Raw genomic sequence first — 14,186 nt, forward strand, 5'->3', positions numbered from 1 at the left:
TATATATATATATATATATATATATATATATATATATATATATATATATATATATATATATATATATAACTCGGTGAGTATTAATCTGCTAAGACAGTGCTCTATACCGCAGTGGCAGAGCGTAATGTCTGACGATCGCACTATGCGTGAAACTCTGAATTACAACCAAGAAAGAGTTCCAGTACTACCAAAACTATATATATATATATATATATATATATATATATATATATATATATATATATATATATATATATATATATATATATATATATATATATATATATATATATATATATATATATATATATATATAATATATATGCAAAATAACAATAGGGATTATTAGACAAGTGAATAATAGTTCAAAAAATGTATGTAAATTGCCCAGCAACAAGACCACGCCCGTAGCAACAGTCAAATAATCATGTATATTGCAAAGATAACAAGAGGAATTGATAGACAAATGAATAAGCATTCAAAAATATATGCAAATGTGCCTAGCAACAAGACTACACCCATAGCAACAGCCAAATGATCACATATATTGCAAAGATAACAACAGGAATTAATAGACAATTTAATAATCATTCAAAAATGTATGTAAATGTGCAAAGGACCACCTATAGCTAGAATGGCTGACCATGTATTACACATTTTTAAAACTGTACAGTACAGTTGTGCTACAATGCCATTGGCACTATTTTAAATACTTAAATCCTATTGTTTGCTTTGCAGGTTTAAAACCTTGGATTTTCACAGACATGATGAGATCAGAGAAGTTGGGTACCAGCATGGAAAAACAGTCTTCAGTGGATGGGAGAAAGGTAACATCATGAGAAATATGTTCCAAGAAAAACAGGAAAAAACTACACCCTCAGCTAAACCACAGGTAATGGTTTTATTATATAGCAAAATATAATAACAGAAGTTGTTACAATATAAAGGTGACAATTAGTCATAAGACAAGACATTTGGAAGATATGGTATATTGCATGTCCAAAATAATGTATGGTAAAATTATAATTTAGAAATTGTTGACATTTAAAGATTTTAACATTTTCAATGAAGTATTTTATTTAACTATAAGTAGTTGTAGATTTTAATACAAATGTTAACAAATATTGTGTCAAATTCATTGTGTTCGAAAAAGTGTTTCTTACACTTGTCGGGATATCTTGAAGTTTTGGTTTTAAGGGTAAATTCATATCTTGGAAGTTTTGGTTGAATTTAATAAGCATGAAAAAGTAAACAAGGTATGGTACAGGATGTTCATACCCTAATTCTTTATTATGTCAAAAAACAAATTTAGAAAGTAGTATTGAAGATATCAACATGTAAACTTCTTTGGTTTTAACCTGTGCATATCTTAATTATAGGAACAAATTTAAAATAATAATGATTCCTACAATCATTAAATGAAGTTTGATACCTTGTAAAACTTGTATGTACCAAATTATATGAAATTTGAAGCTTACATTCTTAAGGCCAAATTGTGTGTTTCCGATAACAGGACCGACCCTAGTTTAAGGCTCTGACCCTAAACATGTTTTTTAGCCCCCAAAGGACGAAGCCTGACGGGGGCTACTACTATGTTGGGCTCTGTTCATCTGTCCGTCCATCCATCTGTATCCACCTGTATCTCCAATATGTATGCGCTAATTTCAACCAAATCTGGTACAAATGTCAGATGTTATAGAGGGCATATGCACGTCACTTGGTTTTACAACCCTCGTGACAACAGTGAAATGGCAGCCATATTTGTCGTAAATAATCACACTTTGCCCAATAACTCTTGAAGTTTAAGAGATAGAGACCTCATTCAAGTGTCTTCACCCATGTTATCAGTCATGAGCTTTTTAATGGCACATTGACTTTTGACCTTGACCTCCATCTTCAAGGTCAAATATCCATATTATTGTCAAAGTGTGTATGTATATCTCTGATATGCATGGACTGATTTCAACCAAACCTTGTACATATGTCAGATGCTATAGTCTGCATATACACATTACTTCATTTCACGACATCCATGATAACGTCAAAATGGTGGCCATGTTTGTCATAAATATTCACATTTTGGCCGATAACTCTTAGACACCTTATTCAAGTGCCTTCATTGTGGTTATAAATGATGAGCTTTCTAATGACACACTGACTTTTGACCTTGACCTTCATCTTCAGGGTCAAGTAACTGTCTTCCTGTTTTGAAATCATTAAGATAATATAAATATTAATGCTAATTTGCCTGAAATTGTCAAGGATCTACACATAATAGATAAGAAATGAACAACCCTTTCAGGTGTTCTCAGTGTATCTTTTTGAAGGCCATACAAGAATTTATTTATTTTATTTTATTTAATTGATTGATTGATTGATTGATTGATTGATTGATTTTTTTTTTGGGGGGATATGTCTTCCATGAAGACCTGTTAAACATAATATGCATATTACAAAGATAACAACAGGGATAGGTAGGTACATTTGTAAGTGAATAAAAAAATGTATGCAAGCCAAATATACCTAGCAACAAGACCACTCCAATAGCAATGTCCATTGTTATTGGTCACACTTGGTTGACAAGGTTTATTTTCCATATGAGTGGCATTAATTTCTTGTCAGAGAACTACCATGTCCATTGTTATTGGTCACACTTGGTTGACAGGGGTTATTTTCCATATGAGTGGCATTAATTTCTTGTCAGAGAACTACCATGTCCATTGTTATTGGTCACACTTGGTTGACAAGGTTTATTTTCCATATGAGTGGCATCAATTTCTTGTCAGAGAACTACCATGTCCATTGTTATTGGTCACACTTGGTTGACAAGGGTTATTTTCCATATGAGTGGCATCAATTTCTTGTCAGAGAACTACCATGTCCATTGTTATTGGTCACACTTGGTTGACAAGGTTTATTTTCCATATGAGTGGCATCAATTTCTTGTCAGAGAACTACCATGTCCATTGTTATTGGTCACACTTGGTTGACAAGGGTTATTTTCCATATGAGTGGCATCAATTTCTTGTCAGAGAACTACCATGTCCATTGTTATTGGTCACACTTGGTTGACAAGGGTTATTTTCCATATGAGTGGCATTAATTTCTTGTCAGAGAACTACCATGTCCATTGTTATTGGTCACACTTGGTTGACAAGGGTTATTTTCCATATGAGTGGCACCAATTTCTTGTCAGAGAACTACCATGTCCATTGTTATTGGTCACACTTGGTTGACAAGGTTTATTTTCCATATGAGTGGCACCAATTTCTTGTCAGAGAACTACCATGTCCATTGTTATTGGTCACACTTGGTTGACAAGGTTTATTTTCCATATGAGTGGCATCAATTTCTTGTCAGAGAACTACCATGTCCATTGTTATTGGTCACACTTGGTTGACAAGGGTTATTTTCCATATGAGTGGCATCAATTTCTTGTCAGAGAACTACCATGTCCATTGTTATTGGTCACACTTGGTTGACAAGGGTTATTTTCCATATGAGTGGCATCAATTTCTTGTCAGAGAACTACCATGTCCATTGTTATTGGTCACACTTGGTTGACAAGGGTTATTTTCCATATGAGTGGCATCAATTTCTTGTTCAGTGAAGCCAGGAAATCATCAGTACTGGACTCTGCTTCAAAAACCTCTTAGATGTAGTGTTAGACACATTTCAGTTGTTCAAAATCACATAAAATTGGCCATGATTTACTTGAACTCATTCACTAATGTTATCAAAGAGTCAAACTATCACCTTGGTTATCATTGCTACTATTACTCGATAGTCACCATATTCTGTGGAATTTTAAAATTGAATTTTTAAGAGATTGCCTAGTTACTGAAAATTGTTAATTATGCAAATATCATTATTATCCACAGGATGTTTACCATAATATAATTAGTTCTTGCCATTACCATAAGGGAGATATAGAGCAAGTACATTTCTGAGATGTCCAGAGTCAGACGTGCGCATGCATGAAATAACCATTCGTTAGGGAAAGTGTGAATTGAGATACACATTTAAATCTGAAGAAGACGTTGTATTCATTGACAAGTTTTCACATATCCTTTTAACAAGTTTATTTTTGTCATTATTGGGCTTCCCCACTCCAAATTTGTATATCTGTATTCTGCTTTTGCATACATGTATGCAGACTGCCATGTGGTCAATGCGTTGCCATGGCAAAGTTGTACGATTAGCACTGATTGAGGAAAGAGTGTTAACTCATTTTTCCTTGGCAATTGAGTGTAATGGAGAGATGTAAAATCATTAAATAACTTGTGTTGTGAGTGCTACTACTAGTTTCCTAAAATGTCTCTGTCTTGTATGTTAGACTTACGTCAAAGCTAATGCTATGTTTACTGACCTGGCTGAGATGGTATCCCGCATTGATCCACCAAGACATAGAACATATGAGGATGGTAAGTACAAGAATGTTTGCCGTCTATCTGTACTACCGGAGGTCCACTATCTCAACTGTCTTGTATTTGTTTCTTTATGTTGTCAGCAAATTAATTAAACTTGACTCTTGACATATTTACTGACCTAGTGGCAAGTAAAAACTGCAAATTGTAAGATATATTATTGGGCACAATATATGGTTCAAAGAGTCTCTGGCAGTCTGCAAATTATATTATACCAGTATAATGATGGTGCAAATTGAGAGATCTGATTGGTCAAGACATCGAACTAGCACATCTGAAATGAGCAATAATGCACAGTTGGCACACGTCCAAATCTTGATGTTCGCTGTTCATCAACGAATGTTGTACCGATAGTCTGCAGTGATAGTGAACTAGTTTATGGGAAATTATGAAGGAAATTTCGAAAGCATCCAAGTTATCACGTATTTGCACATATCATAGCCTACTAAGGTAAAAGCATGCATGCAATCAGTTCTACTTCTAGCCTCGGCTGGAGTGGAAACAAGTGAGCATGTCCTGTCATAAAAATAAAGCAAGTCACCAAGTGTGAGAACTTTAATAGACTGACCAAATTAACATTAATCTAATAGAAATTTGTCTGTGATCCTATCCTAGAGTCTATATAGTATCCCCGGATAGTATCAGTCATCAGTCTTAGAGGGAAATCCCCAAACCCAAAAATCTACCGCCTTAACTTCAAGTAAATGCATTGTACATGTAAAATCAATCTGCCACCATCTTCTCATTCCACCTTGTCGCAAAGCTGGCCGGGCACGAAGCATGCTGTATTCAGTAAACCAGTGAAACAGGTTGTTTATTCATTACTGTACACTTTTGCTGAGCCGATCAATGTACAGATTATCCATAGAAACCCCTAACATAAATCCAATCGCTGCATGACGCTCATGATTGTGGCATCCAACAGATCAGCTGAAAGCAGTTTATTGTTATGCAAATTATGGGGGGGGGGGGGGGGCAAATGAAACCAATAAATGTTTGTTCATATTTTTTTCCGATTTTTACAATATACTGGTATAATCGCTCCTGCATATATTCATATATTTCATTCACTGGTCAAAACCTCTTCGTATACCATCCCCAGGGGTTGGTTTATTGCTTAAATATATGTTGATATGTATATATGTATGTGTGCATGTGTGTGTGTGTGTGTGTGTGTGTGTGTGTGTGTGTGTGTGTGTGTGTGTGTGTGTGTGTATGTATGGATGTTATTGTATGTATGTATGTATTTATTTATCATGTATGTCTGTCTGTCTGTCTGTACATACGTATGTATATATGATAATGATATGTAAATTTGTCTGTCTGTATGTATGTACATGTATGTATTTATGTATTTATGTATACCAACAATGCTAGAGGTACTTTTTCACTCCTCTCACAAACAGTAGAATTGATCAATAACATTTCCTATGTTGGTCTGTTAAATCATGCTTCGCAGAATGCACGCTATACGTATTTCAATTTTTGGAAGCAGAAATCAATTAATTCTTACCTTAGCGACCTTACTCAAGCTTGCCGTTGAATACACAATGGCATTTGAATTGAAGCTGGGAAAATCAGGGCTTGCATCTGTAGCTAATTTGATTTTTTCCACAACTAACCTCCTCATTCCTGGTACCATGTAGAATTTCCTTGCAACTTGTATTTTAATTTTGTATTCGTTACTATATGGATTGGGCTCTTACCTAATATTTGTTACGTACCTCTGATAAGTGGACCAAAAGACTGAGAATGTGAGTTTTATGACTGGCATAAGGAAACCAAAATAGTGAGATTGTGAGTTTTATGACTGACATTAGGAGACCAAAATAGTGAGATTGTGAATTTTATGACTGACATAAGGAGACCAAGATAGTGAGATTGTGAGTTTTATGACTGACATAAGGAGACCAAAATAGTGAGATTGTGAGTTTTATGACTGACATAAGGAGACCAAAATAGTGAGATTGCGAGTTTTATGACTGACATTAGGAGACCAAAAGACTGAGATTGTGAGTTTTATGACTGACATAAGGAGACCAAAAGACAGATTGAGTTTTATGACTGACATAAGGAGACCAAAAGACTGAGATTGTGAGTTTTATGACTGACATAAGGAGACCAAAAGACTAAGATTGTGAGTTTTATTACTGACATAAGAAGACCAATAGAGTGAGATTGTGAGTTTTATAACTGACGTAAGGAGACCAAAATAGTGAGATTGTGAGTTTTATGACTGACATAAGGAAACCAAAATAGTGAGATTGTGAGTTTTATGACTGACATAAGGAGACCAAAAGACTGAGATTGTGAATTTTATGACTGACATAAGGAGACCAAGATAGTGAGATTGTGAGTTTTATGACTGACATAAGGAGACCAAAATAGTGAGATTGTGAGTTTTATGACTGACATAAGGAGACCAAAATAGTGAGATTGCGAGTTTTATGACTGACATTAGGAGACCAAAAGACTGAGATTGTGAGTTTTATGACTGACATAAGGAGACCAAAAGACAGATTGAGTTTTATGACTGACATAAGGAGACCAAAAGACTGAGATTGTGAGTTTTATGACTGACATAAGGAGACCAAAAGACTAAGATTGTGAGTTTTATGACTGACATAAGAAGACCAATAGAGTGAGATTGTGAGTTTTATAACTGACGTAAGGAGACCAAAATAGTGAGATTGTGAGTTTTATGACTGACATAAGGAAACCAAAATAGTGAGATTGTGAGTTTTATGACTGACATAATTAGACCAAAATAGGGAGATTGTGAGTTTTATGACTGACATAAGGAGACCAAAATAGTGAGATTGCGAGTTTTATGACTGACATAAGTAGACCAAAATAGTGAGATTGTGAGTTGTATGACTGACATAAGGAGACCAAAATAGTGAGATTGTAAGTTTTATGACTGACATAAGGAGACCAAAAGACTGAGATTGTGAGTTTTATGACTGACGTAAGGAGACCAATAGAGTGAGATTGTGAGTTTTATGACTGACATAAGGAGACCAAAATAGTGAGATTGAGTTTTATGACTGACATAAGAAGACCAATAGAGTGAGATTGTGAGTTTTATGACTGACATAAGGAGACCAAAAGACTGAGATTGTGAGTTTTATGACTGACATAAGAAGACCAATAGAGTGAGATTGTGAGTTTTATGACTGACATAAGGAGCCCAAAAGACTGAGATTGAGTTTTATGACTGACATAAGGAGACCAAAATAGTGAGATTGTGAGTTTTATGACTGACATAAGGAGACCAAAATAGTGAGATTCAATTGCGAGTTTTATGACTGACATTAGGAGACCAAAAGACTGAGATTGTGAGTTTTATGACTGACATAAGGAGACCAAAAGACTGAGATTGAGTTTTATGACTGACATAAGGAGACCAAAAGACTGAGATTGAGTTTTATGACTGACATAAGGAGACCAAGAGAGTGAGATTGTGAGTTTTATGACTGACATAAGAAGACCAATAGAGTGAGATTGTGAGTTTTATGACTGACATAAGGGGACCAATAGAGTGAGATTGTGAGTTTTATGACTGACATAAGGGGACCAATAGAGTGAGATTGTGAGTTTTATGACTGACATAAGGAGACCAAAAGACTGAGATTGTAAGTTTTATGACTGACATAAGGAGACCAATAGAGTGAGATTGTGAGTTTTATGACTGACATAAGGAGACCAAAAGACTGAGATTGTAAGTTTTATGACTGACATAAGGAGACCAATAGAGTGAGATTGTGAGTTTTATGACTAATCAAAAGATTAATTTGTTAGTTTTGAGATCAACACATACAAGTGATGTGAAATTTATGATTAGTAATATTATACCATAGATATAGATGATGTTGGAAATAGTGTAAGCCATTGCTTTTATATTCAAAATTAACAGTTTTATGACTGACATAAGGAGACCAAAAGACTGAGATTGTGAGTTTTATGACTGACATAAGAAGACCAATAGAGTGAGATTGTGAGTTTTATGACTGCCATAAGGAGCCCAAAAGACTGAGATTGAGTTTTATGACTGACATAAGGAGACCAAAATAGTGAGATTGTGAGTTTTATGACTGACATAAGGAGACCAAAATAGTGAGATTGCTAGTTTTATGACTGACATTAGGAGACCAAAAGACTGAGATTGTGAGTTTTATGACTGACATAAGGAGACCAAAAGACTGAGATTGAGTTTTATGACTGACATAAGGAGACCAAAAGACTGAGATTGAGTTTTATGACTGACATAAGGAGACCAAGAGAGTGAGATTGTGAGTTTTATGACTGACATAAGAAGACCAATAGAGTGAGATTGTGAGTTTTATGACTGACATTAAGAGACCAAAATATTGAGAGTGTTAGTTTTATGACTGACATTAAGAGACCAAAATAGTGAGATTGTGAGTTTTATGACTGACATAAGGAGACCAAAAGACTGAGATTGTGAGTTTTATGACTGACATAAGAAGACCAATAGAGTGAGATTGTGAGTTTTATGACTGACATTAAGAGACCAAAATATTGAGATTGTTAGTTTTATGACTGACATTAAGAGACCAAAATAGTGAGATTGTGAGTTTTATGACTGACATAAGGAGACCAATAGAGTGAGATTGTGAGTTTTATGACTGACATAAGGAGACCAAAATAGTGAGATTGTGAGTTTTATGACTGACATAAGTAGACCAAAATAGTGAGATTGTGAGTTTGATGACTGACATAAGGAGACCAAAATAGTGAGATTGTAAGTTTTATGACTGACATAAGGAGACCAAAATAGTGAGATTGTGAGTTTTATGACTGACATAACGAGACCAAAAGACTGAGATTGTGAGTTTTATGACTGACATAAGGAGACCAAAAGACTGAGATTGAGTTTTATGACAGACATAAGGAGACCAATAGAGTGAGATTGTGAGTTTTATGACTGACAATAAGAGACCAAAATATTGAGATTGTTAGTTTTATGACTGACATTAAGAGACCAAAATAGTGAGATTGTGAGTTTTATGACTGACATAAGGAGACCAATAGAGTGAGATTGTGAGTTTTATGACTGACATTAAGAGACCAAAATAGTGAGATTGTTAGTTTTATGACTGACATAAGAAGACCAATAGAGTGAGATTGTGAGTTTTATGACTGACATTAAGAGACCAAAATATTGAGATTGTTAGTTTTATGACTGACATTAAGAGACCAAAATAGTGAGATTGTGAGTTTTATGACTGACATAAGGAGACCAAAAGACTGAGATTGTGAGTTTTATGACTGACATAAGAAGACCAATAGAGTGAGATTGTGAGTTTTATGACTGACATTAAGAGACCAAAATATTGAGATTGTTAGTTTTATGACTGACATTAAGAGACCAAAATAGTGAGATTGTAAGTTTTATGACTGACATAAGGAGACCAATAGAGTGAGATTGTGAGTTTTATGACTGACATAAGGAGACCAAAATAGTGAGATTGTAAGTTTTATGATTGACATAAGGAGACCAAAATAGTGAGATTGTGAGTTTGATGACTGACATAAGGAGACCAAAATAGTGAGATTGTAAGTTTTATGACTGACATAAGGAGACCAAAAGACTGAGATTGTGAGTTTTATGACTGACATAACGAGACCAAAAGACTGAGATTGTGAGTTTTATGACTGACATAAGGAGACCAAAAGACTGAGATTGAGTTTTATGACTGACATAAGGAGACCAATAGAGTGAGATTGTGAGTTTTATGACTGACATTAAGAGACCAAAATATTGAGATTGTTAGTTTTATGACTGACATTAAGAGACCAAAATAGTGAGATTGTGAGTTTTATGACTGACATAAGGAGACCAATAGAGTGAGATTGTGAGTTTTATGACTGACATTAAGAGACCAAAATATTGAGATTGTTAGTTTTATGACTGACATTAAGAGACCAAAATAGTGAGATTGTGAGTTTTATGACTGACATAAGGAGACCAATAGAGTGAGATTGTGAGTTTTATGACTGACATTAAGAGACCAAAATATTGAGATTGTTAGTTTTATGACTGACATTAAGAGACCAAAATAGTGAGATTGTGAGTTTTATGACTGACATAAGGAGACCAATAGAGTGAGATTGTGAGTTTTATGACTGACATTAAGAGACCAAAATAGTGAGATTGTGAGTTTTATGACTGACATAAGAAGACCAATAGAGTGAGATTGTGAGTTTTATGACTGACATTAGGAGACCAATAGAGTGAGATTGTGAGTTTTATGACTGACATAAGGAGACCAATAGAGTGAGATTGTGAGTTTTACAACTGACATAAGAAGACCAAAAGACTGAGATTGTGAGTTTTATGACTGACATAAGGGGACCAATAGAGTGAGATTGTGAGTTTTATGACTGACATAAGGAGACCAATAGAGTGAGATTGTGAGTTTTATGACTGACATAAGGAGACCAAAAGACTGAGATTGTAAGTTTTATGACTGACATAAGGAGACCAATAGAGTGAGATTGTAAGTTTTATGACTGACATAAGGAGACCAATAGAGTGAGATTGTGAGTTTTATGACTGACATTAGGAGACCAATAGAGTGAGATTGTGAGTTTTATGACTGACATTAGGAGACCAATAGAGTGAGATTGTAAGTTTTATGACTGACATAAGGAGACCAATAGAGTGAGATTGTAAGTTTTATGACTGACATTAGGAGACCAATAGAGTGAGATTGTGAGTTTTATGACTGACATAAGAAGACCAAAATAGTGAGATTGTGAGTTTTACAACTGACATAAGAAGACCAAAAGACTGAGATTGTGAGTTTTATGACTGACATAAGGGGACCAATAGAGTGAGATTGTGAGTTTTATGACTGACATAAGGAGACCAATAGAGTGAGATTGTGAGTTTTATGACTGACATAAGGAGACCAAAAGACTGAGATTGTAAGTTTTATGACTGACATAAGGAGACCAATAGAGTGAGATTGTAAGTTTTATGACTGACATAAGGAGACCAATAGAGTGAGATTGTGAGTTTTATGACTAATCAAAAGATTAATTTGTTAGTTTTGAGATCAACACATACAAGTGATGTGAAATTTATGATTAGTAATATTATACCATAGATATAGATGATGTTGGAAATAGTGTAAGCCATTGCTTTTATATTCAAAATTAACATTCGCAACAAATTCATTGTTTTAAACATCTTTAATCTTTACAATTTATTTACTAATTTACCAATAATTTCAGATGATGAAGATCACCATCCTTATCTAAGCTACAGGGGAGTACGTCACAGGAGAGGCAGAACATCAGATGAATCTGATGACACAGACTCTGGCACCTGGAGACCAAAGAGAGCATCAAGTAATATATATTATTATTAGAGTACACACCCTGCTCCTGGAACAAACTATGTTGTATAATCAGAGAAGTACTGGAATAGAAGTGACAATGCTTGCAATCTTCCAACTAAATCCTATTTGTGTACAACAAGATATTTCTCTGTGTAATATGTATTTAACTTAAGGCTCTCATCTGTGTGAGAAGTGTGAAACACAATATTTGTGGTGCTTAATCTGAAATATCAGAAAAAATTATTTGTATCATATTTAGAAGTGCGAGTTTCTTCCTATTGAGTGTGTAAGGCTATGAACCTACCTACCTTCTTCAATTCTCTGTAAACTGTGCGATATGAGAAGTTGTTCCTAGTCCTTTTGAAATAATACAAGAAATTAGGAGGTTTGTGATCTTAGGAGGTTTGTGATCTTATATAATTCTTTTATCTGCCATAGACTTCAGACAGTATTCTGTTGTCATTGTAGATTTTAAACTGAGTTCATTTTATTTTTAATGTTAACCCTTATTTCTAATATTTGCATTGTGACCTCTGATGATGTTTTTGTAACTGAGAATGAGTTGGATCAGAGTTTTGTTAAACAAAATAACAGCAAAAGTGTTTATGTCCAACATGCATAGTAAATTAAATTCCATCACTACCAAACAATGTATCATGCCAACTTAGGTTTCTTTATATGTAGCACACTACAGTTGAACAACCATATCTACACTGACTCTAATGTGACATGTAAAGCAATTTTATAGTGTACCTATCCCTTAGATAGTTTATACATCAGTTGTCAAATAACACTTAGTACTGTTTCAATTTCTTTAATTCAAAGCATACTATGTGGTCTTTCTATTGCACAAACACTTGTCAGCTGACTTATTAAACTGTAAATGGTATAATAGCATCACAACATGCAAAGATCAAGGGGGTACCATACTGTACTTGGGTCCATGTGTCTGCCTGTCCAGCCATGTGTCCATTTATGCATCCACATTTTGCGTGTAAGCACTCGAAGTTTAATAGATAGAGACTTTTTATCAAAGTATCTACACTCTTGATTTTTTCAATGGCAAGCTTCATAATGAGACTGTGACCTTTGCCCTTGACTTTCATCTTTAAGTCAAAACTGTAAAAGTTGAATACACAGAGCTAGGGACCTATTCAAGTGTGTACACCCATCTATACATATATGACTATCTTATACTATTTACAGTAGATTGCTATTTCTGATCAGTGTCATGGTGTGTACAGACAGTGCCATGGTGTATTTCTCTTCTATATAGGCTGTATGTTGTGCTTTGTTAAAGCTGTTGTTTATTGTTAAACATTTACATCAATGTATGATTTGTTATTTTGCTTGTGATAATAAGAAATAAGAAATTTATGCTGCAATTTTTAATTTTTAGCACAATTACTATACGCATGGAAATGTGGTGTGTGTGTGTGTGTGTGTGTGTGTGTGTGTGTGTGTAGTCAAAAGCTGCTGGAACTACTGCTGTGAAATTTGGTTGGGTGTTATTACAATCTATAATGGATGCATTGTTCAAGGCAAATCAGATTACAGATATGTAACTTAGGCCTAACAAAAAGTGGTTTGGTAAAAAAACAATTTAAAATGTTGTGGTAGATTGATCTCAAAATTGGTTGAGTGCATGACTTATTGTGACTTTGTCAGTTTTCATTTACTTTGTGCCAAATCTATGTGTTTGATAAAACACTGCATTTAACAGTATATTAATTAATGTTATAGGAAAAGAACTCAAATACAGTGTTTCTCTACTATAGGACTATTTCTCACGTTTATCTCAAGGTCTGTATTGAGCAAAAAGGATAGTAAAAGAAGATTACTCAGCTATAAATTACAGGACATGCATGTAACAGGGCCTATGCAGATGGGGTCTATAAATTGGATAAGATTTCAGAGTTGTATTCACAGACATGTAACAGGTCTGTTGGAACAGTATATTCTATGTATACAAGTATGGAATTTCTGACTGTAAATTGCTTTGATCACATGACCAAAACAGGAATGTACTCATGCGAGTATCTAGAGATGTGTTTACAATTGTAAGTTGCAGTGTTGCTATAAATTGGGTCAGATTTCAAGATGGTATACACATAACAGGTCTGTTGCAGTGTTGCTATAAATTGGGTCAGATTTCAAGATGGTATACACATAACAGGTCTGTTGCAGAGTTGCTACAGGTGTGTATTAACAAGTTGGGCCAGAAAAAATGAAAAAAGCTGTTCAACCTACCTGCCCATATTTTTGGCATTTCATTATTTTATTTATTTTATTTGGTGATGGGCAATATATTGTCATGCGTGCTTCACATATCAGTAAAATGGCTGCTGTACTACTTTGCACACTTTGTTTTATTATAAGTTCCCTGCCG

General features: G+C 34.5%; 1 protein-coding gene across 4 annotated transcripts in view; it reads left to right on the forward strand.

Annotated features, from left to right (window-relative positions):
* LOC144441174 (patatin-like phospholipase domain-containing protein 7) overlaps positions 1–13,218 on the forward strand; it is a 108,666-nt gene extending 95,448 nt beyond the window's left edge. For 3 of the 4 annotated variants that reach the window (XM_078130718.1, XM_078130719.1, XM_078130721.1), the window contains 3 exons: positions 739–892; positions 4,337–4,424; positions 11,691–13,218. In XM_078130718.1, coding sequence (XP_077986844.1) covers positions 739–892; positions 4,337–4,424; positions 11,691–11,827 — 379 coding nt within the window. In that variant the 3' untranslated portion in view covers positions 11,828–13,218. Of the gene's footprint in view, positions 1–738; positions 893–3,881; positions 3,999–4,336; positions 4,425–11,690 lie in introns of those variants that run through there. The other variant, XM_078130722.1, reaches the window with a different exon arrangement.
* The last annotated feature ends 968 nt before the right edge of the window (positions 13,219–14,186 follow it).

The sequence above is a fragment of the Glandiceps talaboti genome, chromosome 10 (genome assembly GCF_964340395.1).
Source record: "Glandiceps talaboti chromosome 10, keGlaTala1.1, whole genome shotgun sequence".
Lineage (NCBI taxonomy): Eukaryota > Metazoa > Hemichordata > Enteropneusta > Spengelidae > Glandiceps > Glandiceps talaboti.